The sequence below is a fragment of the Oncorhynchus masou genome, chromosome 13 (genome assembly GCF_036934945.1).
Source record: "Oncorhynchus masou masou isolate Uvic2021 chromosome 13, UVic_Omas_1.1, whole genome shotgun sequence".
In the NCBI taxonomy this organism is placed as follows: domain Eukaryota; kingdom Metazoa; phylum Chordata; class Actinopteri; order Salmoniformes; family Salmonidae; genus Oncorhynchus; species Oncorhynchus masou.
In genome coordinates this window covers 90,814,493-90,833,866 of record NC_088224.1, presented here as the reverse complement: position 1 = coordinate 90,833,866, position 19,374 = coordinate 90,814,493, and the positions used below count along the sequence as shown (strand labels likewise).

The following is a 19,374-nucleotide window of genomic DNA, read 5'->3' as shown; positions in this document are numbered from 1 at the left end:
ATGGATCTATTCCCCTGACATAGGGAAGACAGGGCCCTGGAAGCCTCCTCGCCAAAAACAGAACGGTCAAAAACCCGTATCATCTCCTCCTTAAAGTCCTGATACTGGTTAATACACTCAGCCCTCGCCTCCCCAGATTGCCGTGCCCCACTCACGCGCCCGTCCGGTAAGGAGAGAAATGACGTAGGCGATGCGGGCTGCGCTCCTGGAGTAAGTGTTGGGCTGGAGAGAGAACACCACATCACACTGAGTGAGGAATGAGCGGCACTCAGTGGGCTCCCCAGAGTAACACGGCGGGTTGTTGATCCTGGGCTCTGGAGACTCGGAAACCCTGGAAGTGGGCGGTGGATCGAGGTGGAGTTGGTGAACCTGTCTTGTGAGGTCGGAGACTTGGACGGCCAGGGTCTCAACGGCATGTCGAGCAGCAGACAACTCCTCCTCGTGTCTGCCTAGCATCGCTCCCTGGATCTCGACGGCGGAGTGAAAAGGGTCCGGAGCCGCTGGGTCCATTCTTGGTCTGATTCTTCTGTTATGTACTTGAGTGAAGACCCAAAAGCGGTATTAACAGAAAACAGAGTTCTTTAATGAAAAAACAGGAATGGTATAAATCCTCTTCCAACGTAGTCAATGGAACAAAAGAACGTAGTATAATGCAGGATGCACCTGCCAGGCAGACTCCGACAGGATAGGACAAGGTGGAAGCAAACGGGACGACAGCTTGCTTCTGGCATCAAAAAACACAAACAAGAATCAGACACTGAAAGTAGCAGGAACAGAGAGAGAAATAGAGACCTAATCAGAGGGGGAAGAGAGAACAGGTGTGAAAGAGTGAATGAGCTAGTTAGAGGAGATGTAGAACAGCTGAAGAATGAGAGACAGAGAAGGTAACCTAAAAAGACCAGCAGAGAGAGACAGAGTGAAGAGAAAGGACAGGAACAGACATAACAAGACATGACAGGTGCTGCATTGAGATCACAAGCTCTTCATCTGGGCAGCAGTGTTGTGATGGAGGGAATACCCTATACGGAGACACGGAACCCAAACTGGCTGCGCGCGTGCGCCATCATGCATACATTTATTTTGTCCCCCGACACCAAACGCGATTGCAACACACAAGTTAAAATATCAAAACAAACTCTGAACCAATTGTATTAATTTGGGTCAGGTCGAAAAGCATTAAACATTTATGGCAATTTAGCTAGTTAGCGTGCACTTGCTCGCTAATTTGTCCTGGGATATAAACATTGAGTCGTTATTTTACCTGAAATGGACAAGGTCCTCTACTCTGCCAATTAATCCACACATAAAACGGTCAACCGAATCGTTTCTAGTCATCTCGCTTCCTTCCAGGCCTTTTCTTCTCTTGACTTTATATTGCGATTGGCAACTTTCATAAATTAGGTGCATTACCACCACTGACCTAGTTTGTCTTTCAGTCACCCACGTGGGTATAACCAATGAGATGGCACGTGGGTACCTGCTTCTATAAACCAATGAGGAGATGGGAGAGGCAGCATTTGCAGCGCGATCTGCGTCAGAAATAGAACTGATTTCTATTTTAGCCCTTGGGCAAGGCAGACGCTTGTTAGCGCGCGTGAGCAGTGTGGGTGCAATTATTGAATAACATAGATATCTACATTTATTTTGCAACGCTTGCATCACCCCTTCCCTCCCTCCCTCCCTCCCTCTCTCCCTTTCCACCCCAGCCCTGTTGTTAGCTGGGGGTTGCTACCATTTTTTTCACCCTCCTCCTCCTCTCGCCCCTTCCCTCCCTCTCCCTTCCACCCCAGCCCTGTTGTTAGCTGGGGGGTTGCTACCATTTTTTTCACCCCTCCTCCTCTCTCGCCCCTTCCCTCCCTCCCCAGGCCTGTCGTCAGGCCTCTGTTTTGGCAGCAGGGTCTCTTTCTTTAGGCACAAGGAGGACATAACCCACACTGACAGCACTCCATGACTGCTCTATTCCAGCCTTCTGCTAAACAGGACAGAGACCGGGAGGGGACAGAGGGGATTATGGGAGGGAAAAAGAGACCCTATGAATATATCTCTTTTTGTTTGCAGATCTGAAGGAACTGGATAAGGTCTTCCAATGAGTTTAGAGGAGATTCAGCCATACTGTTAATCCCTATTGAGTTGTCTCTCTCTCAGACCTGCCAACAGTGAGGGTGGTGAGGGGCTAGAGGTTTCCTTCTCGGGGGGCCCTAGAGGTTTCCTTCTGACTGCAGTGTTTATTAACCCCGGTCCTGGGGACTCACAGGGGGCCCTAGAGGTTTCCTTCTGACTGCAGTGTTTATTAACCCCGGTCCTGGGGACTCACAGGGGGCCCTAGAGGTTTCCTTCTGACTGCAGTGTTTATTAACCCCGGTCCTGGGGACTCACAGGGGGGCCCTAGAGGTTTCCCTCTGACTGCAGTGTTTATTAACCCCGGTCCTGGGGACTCACAGGGGGCCCTAGAGGTTTCCTTCTGACTGCAGTGTTTATTAACCCCGGTCCTGGGGACTCACCGGGGGCCCTAGAGGTTTCCTTCTGACTGCAGTGTTTATTAACCCCGGTCCTGGGGACTCACAGGGGGGCCCTAGAGGTTTCCTTCTGACTGCAGTGTTTATTAACCCCGGTCCTGGGGACTCACAGGGGGGCCCTAGAGGTTTCCCTCTGACTGCAGTGTTTATTAACCCCGGTCCTGGGGACTCACAGGGGGGCCCTAGAGGTTTCCTTCTGACTGGGCTTGTTGACTGCAGTGTGCTCCCTCAGTGTTTATTAATCCCAGTCCTGGGGACTCACAGGGGGGCCCTAAGCACTACACCTCACTCCACTATTCAGCTCATCAGCATGTCATTAAAAAGTGCTAGAGCAAAAACACAAATGTGCACTCCTTTGGTTCCCAAGGACCAGGATTAAGAAACATTTAATTAAAAGGATACTTTGGGATTTTGGCATCTTCCCCAGAGTCAGATGAACTCATATGCATACCATTTATTGTCTCTGTGTCCAGTATGAGGTAATCTTGCGAACCAATGTTAACGAGTTTTAGCTCAATGACTGGAAGTCTATGGGTATCTACTAGCATGCATACCGTACTGACCTACTGTACTGTCTGCTCCTGCCGTGCGTTTTCTCTCCTCCAGCAGAGGGCCAGACCTCAGCCAGCTGCAGCCCTGCCCCAGCAGAGGGCACTCCCAGCCAGACCTCAGCCAGCTGCAGCCCTCCTCCAGGGTCTCCACTGAGCTCTGCTGAGGAGTCACTCAATGGTTTAGGGGGCGACCGGGACCCTCTGGCCCCCCAGGCCCCGTCTCTGGACCCCCCATCTGGTGAGCCCTCGGGGGGAGAGTCCCAGCCCGGTACGCCCCTGCCACTCCCTGGCCCCATCACAGGCCTCAGCATCCAGGAGACGATAGCCATGTCACCTGAGCTGGATACATACGTTCTCACCAAGAAGGTCAAGGAGGTTCTGACTGATAACAACCTTGGTGAGACTCAGACTTTTACCATACCTTCAGTCTCTATCTGTTTTCTCCTTCCTCTTCTCTCTCTCTTCCCTTCTTTATTCTCTCACCTATTTCCTGTTTTTTTTTTAAATGTTATATATATTTATATATTTTCCTCTTTGTCGTTCACTTATAGTTTCACCCCATCTCACTTTCGATTAATCTCCATATACAAGCTCTCCCAATTCATTGTAGTCTATCCAGTCCTCCAGCCTGACCCATTTACATTTAAGTCATTTAGCAGACGCTCTTATCCAGAGCGACTTACAAATTGGTGAATTCAGCTTCTGACATCCAGTGGAATAGCCACTTTACAATAGTGCATCTAAATCATTTAAGGGGGGGTGAGAAGGATTACTTTATCCTATCCTAGGTATTCCTTGAAGAGGTGGGGTTTCAGGTGTCTCCGGAAGGTGGTGATTGACTCCGCTGTCCTGGCGTCGTGAGGGACTGACCCCTTCTCTCTCTACTCTCTCTCCCCCCAGGGCAGCGTCTGTTTGGGGAGAGTATCCTGGGTCTGACCCAGGGCTCGGTGTCTGATCTGCTGGCTCGGCCGAAGCCCTGGCACAAGCTCAGTCTGAAGGGACGTGAGCCATTCGTCCGCATGCAGTTCTGGCTGCAGGACCCACACAAAGTGGAGAAACTGATGGACATGAAACGCCTGGAGAAGAAAGGTAATGATCTCTCTCTCCGCATTCTGTCTCTCTCACGGATAATAATTAGCTCTATTGGAGGTGACATCAGGTGGCCCTCCACGGGCCTGCTTCATCAATTATAAACAGCAGCAGTCAGCGATTACTATCATTTTTCCTCCCCCTTTTTTAAAATGTAACATTTTATTTAACTAGACAAATCAGTTAAGAACAAAGTCTAATTTACAATGACGGCCTACCCCGGCCAAACCCGGACGACGCTAAGCCAATTGTGCGTCGCCTATTGGATTCCCAATCACGGCCGGTTGTGATACAGCCTTCGAACCAGGGTGTCTGTAGTGACGCGTTTAGCACTGAGATGCAGTGCCTTTGACCTCTGTGCCACTCGGAGTCCCTTACTGCACGGATCCATTCATCCAATGCTTCCTGGTTCCATTCATCCACTGCTTCCTGGTTCCATTCATCCACTGCTTCCTGGTTCCATTCATCCACTGCTTCCTGGTTCCATTCATCCACTGCTTCCTGGTTCCATTCATCCACTGCTTCCTGGTTCCATTCATCCACTGCTTCCTGGTTCTATTCATCTACTACTTCCTGGTTCCATTCCTCTACTACTTCCTGGTTCCATTCAAATCAAATGTTATTTGTCACATTGTTTGTGAAATGCTTACTTACAAACCCTTAATCAACAATGCAGTTCAAGAAATAGAGTTAAGAAAATATTTACGAAATAAAGTAAAAAATAAAAAAGTAACACAGTAGAATTACATACAGGGATGCAAACTAGTCACCTTTTGGCGAAATTCGCTGTTTTGAATCCAAAATAGGTGACCGACATGAATCGTGTAGATTCGATGAGGGGTTTTTGGGATCACTACCAACAACTGATGCACATTTGGAGCGATACTGTCTGTGTCCAAGGCTCAGCCAGTCCTTCACGTAACAGAATACAGCACACGACTGAAGAGAGAAGAGACAACCAATTTACTAGGTACAGCAGCGCGTCCCCCTGTCTCCGACCACGGAGACGGGGGTGAGAAGCCCGACCACGGAGACGGGGGTGAGAAGCCCGACCACGGAGACGGGGGTGAGAAGCCCGACCACGGAGACGGGGTGAGAAGCCCGACCACGGGGACGGGGTGAGAAGCCCGACCACGGGGACGGGGTGAGAAGCCCGGCCACGGGGACGGGGTGAGAAGCCCGACCACGGGGACGGGGCGAAGCCCGACCACGGGGACGGGGGCGAGAAGCCCGACCACGGGGCGAGAAGCCCGACCACGGGGAAGGGGCGAAGCCCGACCACGGGGACGGGGCGAAGCCCGACCACGGGACGGGGCGAAGCCCGACCACGGGGACGGGGTCGAGAAGCCCGACCACGGGGACGGGGGCGAGAAGCCCGACCACGGGGACGGGGGTGAGAAAGTGATGTGCTGTAACCGAAAAACAACTGGAATATGTTAAGTTTGAGGTGAGGGAGAAAAGTGTATATTGTTAGCATTTTAAAGTAACGTTGCCTTACTAGCTGGATCGAATTATCCGTTAGCCAGAGAAATGTTGAGCAAAATTAGCCAATTTAGCTGATCAAATAATTGAGTTTATTATTTGAAAATGAGCTGGCTAATAAAGTCAGACAGCTAGCTAACGTTACAACGTCAGATGAGCTAAGGTTACGACGTCAGATGAGCTAACGTTACAACGTCAGATGAGCTCAGGTTACGACGTCAGATGAGCTCAGGTTACGACGTCAGATGAGCTAACGTTACGACGTCAGATGAGCTCAGGTTACGACGTCAGATGAGCTCAGGTTACGACGGCAGATGAGTTAAGGTTACGACGTCAGATGAGCTCAGGTTACAACGTCAGATGAGTTAAGGTTACGACGTCAGATGAGCTAACGTTACGACGTCAGATGAGCTAACGTTACGACGTCAGATGAGCTAACGTTACGACGTCAGATGAGTTAAGGGTACGACGTCTGATGAGCTAAGGTTACGACGTCTGATGAGCTAAGGTTACGACGTCTGATGAGCTAAGGTTACGACGTCTGATGAGCTAAGGTTACGACGTCTGATGAGCTAAGGTTACGACGTCTGATGAGTTAAGGTTACAACGTCAGATGAGCTAACGTTACGACGTCAGATGAGCTAACGTTACGACGTCAGATGAGCTCAGGTTACGACGTCAGATGAGCTCAGGTTACGACGTCAGATGAGCTAACGTTACGACGTCAGATGAGCTAACGTTACGACGTCAGATGAGCTAACGTTACGACGTCAGATGAGCTCAGGTTACGACGTCAGATGAGCTCAGGTTACTACGTCAGATGAGCTAAGGTTACGACGTCTGATGAGCTAACTTTACGACGTCAGATGAGCTAAGGTTACGACGTCAGATGAGCTAAGGTTACGACGTCAGATGAGCTAAGGTTACGACGTCAGATGAGCTAACGTTACGACGTCTGATGAGCTAAGGTTACGACGTCTGATGAGCTAACGTTACGACGTCTGATGAGCTCAGGTTACGACGTCAGATGAGCTCAGGTTACGACGTCTGATGAGCTCAGGTTACGACGTCAGATGAGCTAAGGTTACGACGTCTGATGAGCTAACGTTACGACGTCAGATGAGCTAAGGTTACGACGTCTGATGAGCTAAGGTTACGACGTCTGATGAGCTCAGGTTACGACGTCAGATGAGCTAAGGTTACGACGTCTGATGAGCTAACGTTACGACGTCAGATGAGCTAAGGTTACGACGTCAGATGAGCTAAGGTTACGACGTCAGATGAGCTAAGGTTACGACGTCAGATGAGCTCACGTTACGACGTCAGATGAGCTCACGTTAGTAACCTAACCAATTCTCTATAGTATTAACTGGTATATGTCTCCTCTGCCGTTCCTCCAGTTATAACGCGGTAGTTGTTTACTGGATCCTGGCAATCTGTGTGAAATGTTAAACGAGTTAACGACCTAACGACTGGTTTCCCTCTACAGTATATGGTTAATTTTCAGAATGCGAGAATTAGGTGAAAACTAGGCATTGCTTGTTAAACAACAACATCATGCCAGGTGTATTCTGCCTGAAAGAGATAATTTATTCCAACAAAGGGTATCATGCTCTACTGGCACATTGTAGAACAGATGTCCACAGGCAGAAAGTGTACAATGTAATAATGTGCAGTGTAGCCCACATATATTGCTTTTGTTGTGTTGACCTTGACAGTAACACTTTTGTGTGAGTGAGGGGCGATTATTTAATTGTTTTACCCGGTGAACATTATTTTTGCACTTAATGTACGTCTACAATAATGGCTACTAAAAAGAGAAAAAATAGAATGCCTGTTTGTTTCATTCTATTTCTACTTTAAGATGTTATTTCTCCAAGTACAATATTTAATGTGTGTGGTCACAAGCGTTCTATTATAAAGGCTGTCATGGTAACAAGCGTTCTGTTATAAAGGCTGTCATGGTAACAAGCGTTCTGTTATAAAGGCTGTCATGGTAACAAGCGTTCTGTTATAAACGCTGTCATGGTAACAAGCGTTCTGTTATAAATGCTGTCATGGTAATAAGCGTTCTGTTATAAACGCTGTCATGGTAACAAGCGTTCTGGTATAAACGCTGTCATGGTAACAAGCGTTCTGTTGTAAACGCTGTCATGGTAATAAGTGTTCTGTTATAAATGCTGTCATGGTAATAAGCGTTCTGGTATAAACGCTGTCATGGTAATAAGCGTTCTGGTATAAACGCTGTCATGGTAACAAGCGTTCTGTTATAAACGCTGTCATGGTAATAAGTGTTCTGTTATAAACGCTGTCATGGTAACAAGCGTTCTGTTATAAATGCTGTCATGGTAACAAGCTTTCTATTATAAAGGCTGTCATGGTAACAAGCTTTCTATTATAAAGGCTGTCATGGTAATAAGCGTTCTGTTATAAATGCTGTCATGGTAACAAGCGTTCTGTTATAAAGGCTGTCATGGTAACAAGCGTTCTGTTATAAACGCTGTCATGGTAATAAGCGTTCTGTTATAAAGGCTGTCATGGTAACTGCAATATTAGTGGATTGTCATTTGCAGTAAAGTCTAGGCAATAAATAACATTGGATTGCTTTCTTAAAAACTTTTTCGCTGTGAGTTTGGTTCACATTAACCCCGTTTTATTTTACACCCATAGACTGATCATGTAGATCATATTCTTTGTTGTTTAATTAGTTAAAACCTGCATTTCACCCTTTTTGCTGTTTCAGTGCAACAACAAAAAGTGTCACCTTTTTGGGCCCTCAGCAGCGAGGCTATATACGGGGGCCCGGTACTGAGTCAATGTGAGGGGGTAGAGGTTAGTCGAGGTAGTTTGTACATGTAGGTAGGGGTAAAGGGACTATGCATAGATGATAAACAGCGAATAGCAGCAGTGTAAAAACAAAGGGTGGGGGGGCTCAATGTAAATAGTCTGGGTGGCCATTTGATTAACTGATCAGCAGTCTTGTGTGTTGGGGAAAGAAGATGTTGAGGAGCCTTTTGGACCTAGACTTGGTGCTCCGGTACCGCTTGCCGTGCGGTAGCAGAGAGAACAGTCTATGACTTGGGTGACTGGAGCCTTTGACAATTTTTGGGGGCCTTCCACTGCTTCCTGGTTCCATTCATCCACTGCTTCCTGGTTCCATTCATCTACTGCTTCCTGGTTCCGTTCATCGACTGGTTCCATTCATCCACTGCTTCCTGGTTCCGTTCATCCACTGCTTCCTGGTTCCGTTCATCCACTGCTTCCTGGTTCCGTTCATCCACTGCTTCTTGATGTACACATCAGTCTCTCTCTTCCTAGTGAGACTTAAAGGTAGACTCAGCGAGATGCCGTTGCGTGCATGAAGTAAACACAGAGGGACATTTCTGTAACTAAGAGCGTTGAAGCGCGAGGCTAAACTTCTCTGCTGCTTTGGCCCTGTAGACACCACATTGTATCAACGTGAAGAGCACCCGTCCGGATACTCTGTGTGAGCTCAGTCTTTCATCACACTCGTCTAAATATCTGCAGTACTATTCGTTTGCTACATCATCTCGCTGAGTAACTTTTAGTGATCTTTCTTGCGTTGATTTGATTTAGCTTACACTTCTATCAGAGTAGGAAGCACATTGCTGCTTTGTTTCTCTCTCGGCTGTACTGAAGATAGAAAGTAATGGACGCCAGCAGTTTGTTTTCAGAAGGCATTATGTGGCCAGCAGGCCTGGCTTCCCTAGCCTGGGTACCAGTCTGTTCCTGGTCTCTTTAATATAGCCTGGGTACCCGTCTGTTTCTAGTTTCTAGACAACTCCTTATGGAATTGTCATGTGTAACATGATTTGCTTGACAATGAAAATGGAGCAGGAAAAAGTACCAACAGATCTGGGACCAGGCTACTGCTACTGTGACCAGGCCGAGCTACCCCAACTGTTTCTGTGCAGGTGGTTAGTGTCCCATTGAGCATGCCCACAGCAGGCCTGGAGTTAAGAGGCTGAACCACATGTTGGAGGTCACTGAGTGCAGGCAGCAGGATGAAGTTGGCCCTAGTCGGTGATCAGAGGTCAGATGAGAGCTGTGGGAGTGGACCTGACCAATAGCAGAGCTGGGAGGAAAGGCAGACAAACCATGAGTTGACCCTGTGTCGTGTATCACGGTGAAGTTACATGGCCTTGTCGGCTTGTGCTGTATTTGGGTTTCTCTTCTTTTATTGATCAGTGTGTACTGTACTGTAGGAGATTAGAGAATGTCAAATCCATGCTGTCATTTGCACATTAAGGCTGTGGTGTTTTCAGAGGCTGACTCTGTCCTTGTATTGCTACAGTTAGACATTACCGCCCCCTAGTGGTTGTTGGTACTAGTACACTGTGTGCTTATCTACAACGAAATCTCATCCTTTCTCTGTCTCTCCCCAGCCTACCTGAAGAGGCGCCACAGTTCGCTGAGTGACGGCCATTCTGTGGACGGTGGCCTGGCAGGGCCAGACTTCCTCCAGAGTGCCAGCCCCCAGCACCAGCAGCCTCCTCAGCTGTACCAGAAGAAGATCCGAGTGGTTCTGGGTCCCGAGGAGAAGGAGGCTCTGAAGAGGGCTTACCAGGAGAAACCCTACCCCTCCCCCAAAACCATTGAGGAGCTGGCCTCCCAGCTTCACCTGAAAACCAGCACTGTCATCAACTGGTTCCACAACTACAGGTCAGTTACTGCACTATCAGGCTAAGCTTAGGGGTGTGGGATTTATATTCCCGGTGTGGCTCAGTTGGTAGAGCATGGCGCTTGCAATGCCAGGGTTGTGGGATCGATTCACATGGAGGACCAGCACAAAAATAGTCTGAAAATGTATGTACTCACTACTGTGGATAAGAGCATCTGCTAAATGACTCAAATGTTCAGCTGTGCGAATTAGGAGTTTTATTTTGTAAGCCCTGTGCGACTAGGAAAATAAACTCCCAGATAATAATTGTTTGTAATGATAAGGCTTCGCTGTACCGTGCCCTGTAGAAAAAAGCGAGTGCAGATGTTTGCAGCATCACCACGGCGAAAACGGCCCAAACCAGACCTAAAGACCTGGCCCGTATTATCGGAGCTGAATTGTAATCTTCCTAAAGCGGATCGCCGGGACTGCATTTTACATTCATAAGACCATGTTATGGGCTGTTGTAAAGCTACTTGCGTGTCATTAATCATTTGTTTACGCTTTTCTCAGTCATGTTACCTTTTATTTACTTTATTTTATTTAATCTGGCAAGTTAATTAAGAACAAATTCTTATTTACAATGACGGCCTACCAAAAGGCAGTAGGCCTCCTGCAGGGATGGGGGCTGGGATTAAAAATCTTGCTCCCTGGAGTGGCGCAGCGGTCTAAGGCACTGCATCTCAGCACTACAGACACCCTGGTTCGAATCCAGGCTGTATTTTTTCCCCCACCAAGATCAGAAATAGCGATACAATTCATGCCTTACCTTTGAAGATTTTCTTCTGTTGGCACTCCAAAATGTCCCATAAACATCACAAATGGTCCTTTTTGTTCGATAATGTCCTTCTTTATGTCCCAAAAATGTCAATTTATTTGGCGCGTTTTATTCAGAAATAAACCAGTTACAACTCGCCCAACATGACTACAAAGTATCTAATAAATTACCTGTAAAGTTGGTCCAAACATTTCAAACAACGTTCCTAATCCAACCTCAGGTACCCTAAAATGTAAACAATCAATAAAATTTAAGACGGAATAAACGGTTTCTAATACCGGATAAAAACAACGTGAGCGCGCTCCTGTTCACGTGCACCAAAACAGTACAGTCCACCTGGAGTGACACTGACAATGAATAGGACTACTTCTTCATTTCTCAAAAGAAAAACATCTAACAATTTCTGAAGACTGTTGACATCTAGTGGAAGGCATAGGAACTGCAATTTGAGTCCTAAATCAATGGATACTGTAATGGCATTGAATAGAAAACTACAACAACAAAACATCCTACTTCCTGGATGGATTTTTCTCAGGTTTTCGCCTGCCAAATCAGTTCTGTTATACTCAGACATTATTTTAACAGTTTTGGAAACTTTAGAGTGTTTTCGATCCAATTATACTAATTATATGCATATCCTATCTTCTGGGCCTGAGTAGAAGGCAGTTTAATTTGGGCATGCTTTTCATCCAAAATTCCAAATGCTGCCACATACCCGAGAGAAGTTAACCCCCTGCTCTCCGTCCCTCCCCAGGTCTCGTATCAGCAGGGAGCTCTTCATAGATCTAGTCTTTAACCCCCTGCTCTCTGTCCCTCCCCAGGTCTCGTATCCGCAGGGAGCTCTTCATAGATCTAGTCTTTAACCCCCTGCTCTCCGTCCCTCCCCAGGTCTCGTATCGGCAGGGAGCTCTTCATAGATCTAGTCTTTAACCCCCTGCTCTCCGTCCCTCCCCAGGTCTCGTATCGGCAGGGAGCTCTTCATAGATCTAGTCTTTAACCCCCTGCTCTCCGTCCCTCCCCAGGTCTCGTATCAGCAGGGAGCTCTTCATAGATCTAGTCTTTAACCCCCTGCTCTCCGTCCCTCCCCAGGTCTCGTATCCGCAGAGAGCTCTTCATAGAGGAGATTCAGGCTGCAGGGTCAGCGGCAGCAGCAGCTAAAGCAGGGGAGGGGGACAGCTGTGACGGGACAGAGTCCGATGGCACGGTGGAGGGTCGCCACCGGAGGCCTACAGGGCCAGAGGAGCACAAAGAGGCCTCTGAGGACCAGGACATGGAGGTCAGGGTTGAAGCTGGGGTGTCAGGTGGATCCCCTGTCCAGAGAAACTGCACTACCTCAGGTTGGGCTGGGCCGGGCTCCAGCAGCAGCAGCCTCTTCGGTCCCCCTGAGGCAGGTCTCTCAGCCCCAGCCAGTCACACCTCAACCCCGGCTAGGAACCCCAGGGACAATACCCTGCGCAAGAAGAAAGCTGACAACCTCAACAATATCATCCACAGGCTGGAGAAGGCTGCCGGCAAGGAAGACCCTTCTGAGTGGGAGTTCTGAACCCCTCCCCCCTTCCCCCCCTCCCCTCACACCCCTACTCATAACCTCACAACCTCTGCCCTTTGACCCTCACCCTGGTCTTCTCCTATTGGACTGAAGAGGGCAACAGCCAAAGCCAAGCTCATTGGTCATTTTTATACACAGTCTCTTTCCTGAGAGAAAAGGAGAGAAGTGGTTCCCAAACCGAGATGTAGGAGAAGATATAATGAACTCGTGAGAAGACAAAAAAGGATTGAATCCTAGGCTCTCTGAATACTGAGTTTAGTTTTGTTACTGAGTAAAGCACTTGGTTGTCGTGCTGGCCACAGGGCCTGCTGTACCCCCAGACACCGTCAGTTACTGGCAGGCTGCACCACAGACAGGCAGGCTGAGCTGGGGCTGTTTAAAGGATGGATGGACGCCCTCACAGAAGGAGAATTCTTTCATGTGTTCATTTAGAAGAGATCCATTTTTCTCCCCCTGTCGACTCAGTGTCCTGTCGCACAGAACTCACCTCACGTAGTTGACCTCACGTAGTGACCTCACGTAGTGAGCCCAGCCACCTCCTTTCCCACACACTGTCCAGTGGCTGTTGCAAACCTTTTGCCTTGTTCTCTCTCCACTGATGTGTGTTGTTTTAAGGGTTCCCGTGGCTTTTTAACCTTGTTACTCCATTGTGTGTGTGTGTGTGTGTGTGTGTGTGTGTGTGGCTGAGGATCAAGATTATTCAGCTGAAGAGAAGAATCAAACCTAAAAAGGCCAAGTTTCCATAGTTACTGAGGGAAGAATGACCCACACCATGTGATGGTCCTGCTAGCAGCCATGTGATGGTCCTGCCGGCAGCCATGTGATGGTCCTGCCGGCAGCCATGTGATGGTCCTGCCGGCAGCCATGTGATGGTCCTGCCGGCAGCCATGTGATGGTCCTGCCGGCAGCCATGTGATGGTCCTGCCGGCAGCCATGTGATGGTCCTGCCGGCAGCCATGTGATGGTCCTGCCGGCAGCCATGTGATGGTCCTGCCGGCAGCCATGTGATGGTCCTGCCGGCAGCCATGTGATGGTCCTGCCGGCAGCCATGTGATGGTCCTGCCGGCAGCCATGTGATGGTCCTGCCGGCAGCCATGTGATGGTCCTGCCGGCAGCCATGTGATGGTGCTGAGCGGCAGGATCACCGCTCAACGGAAGGGGAACCACCTTTTCTGTTCCCTGGTGTCCTACAATTATGATTATTTTTTTTATACAGCAATTTGGTTGCCACTAAGAGATTGCACAGTCTATTGACTCAAGAGAGTACAAGTTAGAGAATTGTTTTTACAAAAGCTAAAAAGAGAAGAGTTACCATTTTGAAACTTTAAAAAATGAAACTTGGTTAACTCCCAGTTGAAACATGATATATGATGAAACGTCATGTGAGCTCACGTAGTGATATGTTGTCATTGTCCTCGGTTAGTAAGTGTACACCTCACTGTATAACCAACCTGCTCTGGCCTGTTGTGTGTCTGCCAATGTTTTCCTCACTAAACATATTTCCAGGCCGAATCAGTAAAACTGGACAGAACAACGCGAAACATGAATATCATCTGTGCTGGAAGTCCCAGGTTTGGTCAACACCGGCTGCTGTGTTCGTCTCCATGCTGTGTTCGTCTCCATGCTGTGTTCGTCTCCATGCTGTGTTCGTCTCCATGCTGTGTTCGTCTCCATGCTGTGTTCGTCTCCATGCTGTGTTCGTCTCCATGCTGTGTTCGTCTCCATGCTGTGTTCGTCTCCATGCTGTGTTCGTCTACATGCTGTAGTAAAGTCCCACTCTACACACCCTACTCTACTCACCCTACTCCACACACCCTACTCTACTCCACACACCCTACTCTACTCCACACACCCTACTCTACTCCACACACCCTACCCTACTCTACACACCCTACTCTACTCCACACACACCCTACTCTACTCCACACACCCTACTCTACTCCACACACCCTACCCTACTCTACACACCCTACTCTACACACCCTACTCTACACACCCTGCTCTACTCCACACACCCTGCTCTACACCCTACTCTACTCTACTCCACACACCCTGCTCTACTCCACACACCCTACTCTACTCTACATACACCCTACTCTACTCTACATACACCCTACTCTACTCCACACACACCCTACTCTACTCTACACACCCTACTCTACTCCACACACCCTACTCTACTCCACACACACCCTACTCTACTCTACTCCACACACCCTACTCTACTCCACACACCCTACTCTACTCTACATACACCCTACTCTACTCCACACACACCCTACTCTACTCCACACACACCCTACTCTACTCCACACACACCCTACTCTACTCTACACACACCCTACTCTACTCCACACACACCCTACTCTACTCCACACACACCCTACTCTACTCCACACACACCCTACTCTACTCCACACACCCTACTCTACACACCCTACTCTACACACCCTACTCTACACACCCTACTCTACACACCCTGCTCTACTCCACACACCCTGCTCTACACCCTACTCTACTCCACACACCCTGCTCTACTCCACACACCCTGCTCTACTCTACACACCCTACTCTACTCCACACACACCCTACTCTACTCCACACACCCTACTCTACTCTACTCCACACACCCTACTCTACTCTACTCCACACACCCTACTCTACTCTACTCCACACACCCTACTCTACTCTACTCCACACACCCTACTCTACTCCACACACCCTACTTTACTCTACACACACCCTACTCTACTCTACATACACCCTACTCTACTCCACATACACCCTACTCTACTCCACACACACCCTACTCTACTCCACACACACCCTACTCTACTCCACACACACCCTACTCTACTCCACACACACCCTACACCATAACCTGCTCCATACACCCTACTTCACACACCCTACACCATACCCTGCTCCATACACCCTACTTCATACACCCTACTCCAGACCCTTCTCCAAGGCTACAAGTCCCCTGTCCTTCATTCCACACAGTGTCACACTAGACTATGGGTCACATGGAGTGTACGGCGCTGTATGCTGTGTTTGTACATTCTGTAGCTAGTACTGTACACCTATTGGTTTAGACCTTTATGAAAACTCTCTCTCACTCCCTCCCTTACCCCTCCCTCTCCCACCCCCTCTCTCCCTCCTTCCCTTACCCTTATCCCTCTCTTTCTCTCCCTCTCTCCCTCCCTTAGCTGTCTCTCCCTCCCTCACCCCTCCATAAACATCCTCTCTTAGTGCCTGTCAGCCCACTGCCTCTCTGTCGTGTGTGTGTGTGTGTGTGTGTGTGTGTGTGTGTGTGTGTGTGTTTTTAATGTTCTGAATGGGATCGTTTCTCGTTCGTACTTGCACACACTTAAGAGTGCACAACTGCCACTCACCATTTCTATTATAAGCTGTTTTATGGGTTGTTGTTGTTATTATTAGCATCATGAAGTAGGTCATATTTACAAGATGTAGTTAGTTCTCATACGTTTGTATATTGATTCATTGTGAAGTTTATTGGATGTGTCTTTTCCGTTGCGTCTACAGTACCAATTACATGACATCTACAGTACCAATTACATGACATCTACAGTACCAATTACATGACATCTACAGTACCAATTACATGACATCTACAGTACCAATTACATGACATCTCCAGTACCAATTACATGACATCTCCAGTACCAATTACATGACATCTCCAGTACCAATTACATGACATCTACAGTACCAATTACATGACGCCTACAGTACCAATTACATGACGCCTACAGTACCGTTTACATGACGTCTACAGTACCGTTTACATGACGTCTACAGTACCAATTACATGACATCTACAGTACCGTTTACGTGACATCTACAGTACCGTTTACGTGACATCTACAGTACCAATTACATGACATCTACAGTACCAATTACATGACATCTACAGTACCAATTACGTGACATCTACAGTACCAATTACATGACATCTACAGTACCGTTTACGTGACATCTACAGTACCAATTACATGACATCTACAGTACCAATTACATGACATCTACAGTACCAATTACATGACATCTACAGTACCAATTACATGACATCTACAGTACCAATTACATGACATCTACAGTACCAATTACATGACATCTACAGTACCAATTACATGACATCTACATTACCAATTACATGACATCTACAGTACCAATTACATGACATCTACAGTACCAATTACATGACATCTACAGTACCAATTACATGACATCTACAGTACCAATTACATGACGTCTACAGTACCGTTTACATGACGTCTACAGTACTAATTACATGACATCTACAGTACCGTTTACATGACATCTCCAGTACCAATTACATGACATCTACAGTACCAGTTACATGACATCTACAGTACCAGTTACATGACATCTACAGTACCAATTACATGACATCTACAGTACCAATTACATGACGTCTACAGTACCATCTACAGTACCAATTACATGACATCTACAGTACCAATTACATGACATCTACAGTACCAATTACATGACGTCTACAGTACCATCTACAGTACCAATTACATGATGTCTACAGTACCATCTACAGTACCAATTACATGACATCTACAGTACCAATTACATGACATCTACAGTACCAATTACATGACATCTACAGTACCAATTACATGACATCTCCAGTACCAAATACATGACATCTACAGTACCAATTACGTGACGTCTACAGTACCGTTTACGTGACATCTCCAGTACCAATTACGTGACATCTACAGTACCGTTTACATGACAACTCCAGTACCGTTTACATGACATCTCCAGTACCAATTACATGACAACTACAGTGCCAATTACATGACAACTACAGTACCAATTACATGACAACTACAGTACCAATTACATGACATCTACAGTACCAATTACATGACATCTACAGTACCAATTACATGACATCTACAGTACCAATTACATGACATCTACAGTACCAATTACATGACATCTACAGTACCAATTACATGACATCTACAGTACCAATTACATGACATCTCCAGTACCAATTACATGACATCTCCAGTACCAATTACATGACATCTCCAGTACCAATTACATGACATCTACAGTACCAATTACATGACATCTACAGTACACGCTCAGGCATTGACTCTTTCGCTCACGAGGTTTATGCTCTTTATCGTTGAATCAAACGATACCTCAGCAAGACAAGATTACACAATATCTCTTGGCACTATATCCAAAATCACGGAATATCGCTAAGAACCATCTATTAGATTAGGGGGTTCTACACACTTTTTCAGCTCAAGACCCAAATGCGAAATTGACCATCTTCCCGTAACCAAAATCATCCTACAACGACCCAAATTAAGAAGAAATAGTACGTGATTTATAGATGTATTCTCATAATTTGGGGCCCCACCTCACTTGCCCAGTGCCCGCTTTGGGTCCCCACCTATAGTTTAATAAACCCTTTCCTAGATCGGATAGTATCTCTTGACACTGTCTCCTAGATCGGAGAGTATCAGTTGACACTATCTCCTAGATAGGAGAGTATCTATATCTCCCAATGGCTCATGTCTGATGGTGTGTCGTTGGGGCAACAACATGCTGTCTCCATTTCACAGGCGCCACATTACACCGGTGCAGCCTGAAGAACATGGTGCCATAAACTCAGTCATACAGGCGTCCTTGATGTACAAGTCGGGGGCTTTTAGAAGAATCGCTGTACCCTGTTGTTGCCGTTTCCTTTTCCTGTTAGTGGGTATGTTTTGTCAAAATGGTGTCTGGTGATAGGAAATAGACTCATGACAACTAGTTTTGACTGGGAGAATCATCTCGGCCCGAATTGAGATTGAAAGAGTATATATTTCAGGAAATAAGTGAAGGTTCTTTTACAGAGTCGTGTCCCTTACGTTGTCTGCTCCATACATTACAGACTGTATGACCTCGCCTAGCTCCAAAGCATTATCCATCCATCATAACACAGTTATTGATTGATCTGATATAGTAATTCTATTGTTATGCATCGGTAGAAACGGCCCGTATCCATAGCAGCCATAACAGACCCATCCATAGACTCACTGTAGGCTGCTAAGCAAAACCCTCCTGTTCAGCTCAGCACTCCAAGGAACTCTGGGAAATGTACGCCTTTCACACGTGACTCAACACCAAACACAGGCTCTTTACTCATGACCTGCAGCCCAGCACGACACTGCTTCTTTATACTGTGTTTGACTTACCATGCCTGTCGACAGCCCTTAGCGACAGCCCTTAGCGACAGCCCTTAGCGACAGCCCTTAGCGACAGCCCTTAGCGACAGCCCTTAGCGACAGCCCTTAGCGACAACACAGCCAGCAGCACCCAGGGGACTTTGTTCTAAACCAAAAACCCTTCATTATACTGCGTCTCCTTAGCCAATCTCTTGACATCATTTCACACCTCTCACCGTTGGTTAAAAACCAAAAGCATTCCCAGAGTTCTAAGTCCATATATATTTCTTGATTAATCAGGATTTCAGAAAGGAAACAGGGTTACTGTGCTAAGGTATTCCCTGCATCTGCATGATGACATGTCATTACAACGTATCCCTACTCTCTGATGTCCAATGGCCTGTAGCCCTACTCCCTGATGTCCAATGGCCTGTAGCCCTACTCCCCTGATGTCCAATGGCCTGTAGCCCTACTCCCTGATGTCCAATGGCCTGTAGCCCT

General features: G+C 47.3%; 1 protein-coding gene across 1 annotated transcript; it reads left to right on the top strand.

Moving 5' to 3' along the window:
* The first annotated feature begins 1,462 nt into the window (after window positions 1-1,462).
* Window positions 1,463-13,502, top strand: LOC135553479 (homeobox protein cut-like 1). Its single transcript, XM_064985584.1, has 5 exons — window positions 1,463-1,469; window positions 3,123-3,464; window positions 3,968-4,156; window positions 10,045-10,321; window positions 12,187-13,502. The coding sequence occupies exons 1-5, from the start codon at window positions 1,463-1,465 to the stop codon at window positions 12,638-12,640; spliced, it is 1,269 nt and encodes a 422-aa protein (XP_064841656.1). The 3' UTR covers window positions 12,641-13,502.
* Window positions 13,503-19,374: the final 5,872 nt, after the last annotated feature.

Excerpts from the sequence above, each read along its gene's own strand:
- LOC135553479 (XM_064985584.1), top strand. Across the intron at positions 3,465-3,967 it reads TCTGACTGATAACAACCTTG|GGCAGCGTCTGTTTGGGGAG; the intron begins GTGAGACTCAGA and ends CTCTCCCCCCAG. Across the intron at positions 4,157-10,044 it reads GAAACGCCTGGAGAAGAAAG|CCTACCTGAAGAGGCGCCAC; the intron begins GTAATGATCTCT and ends GTCTCTCCCCAG.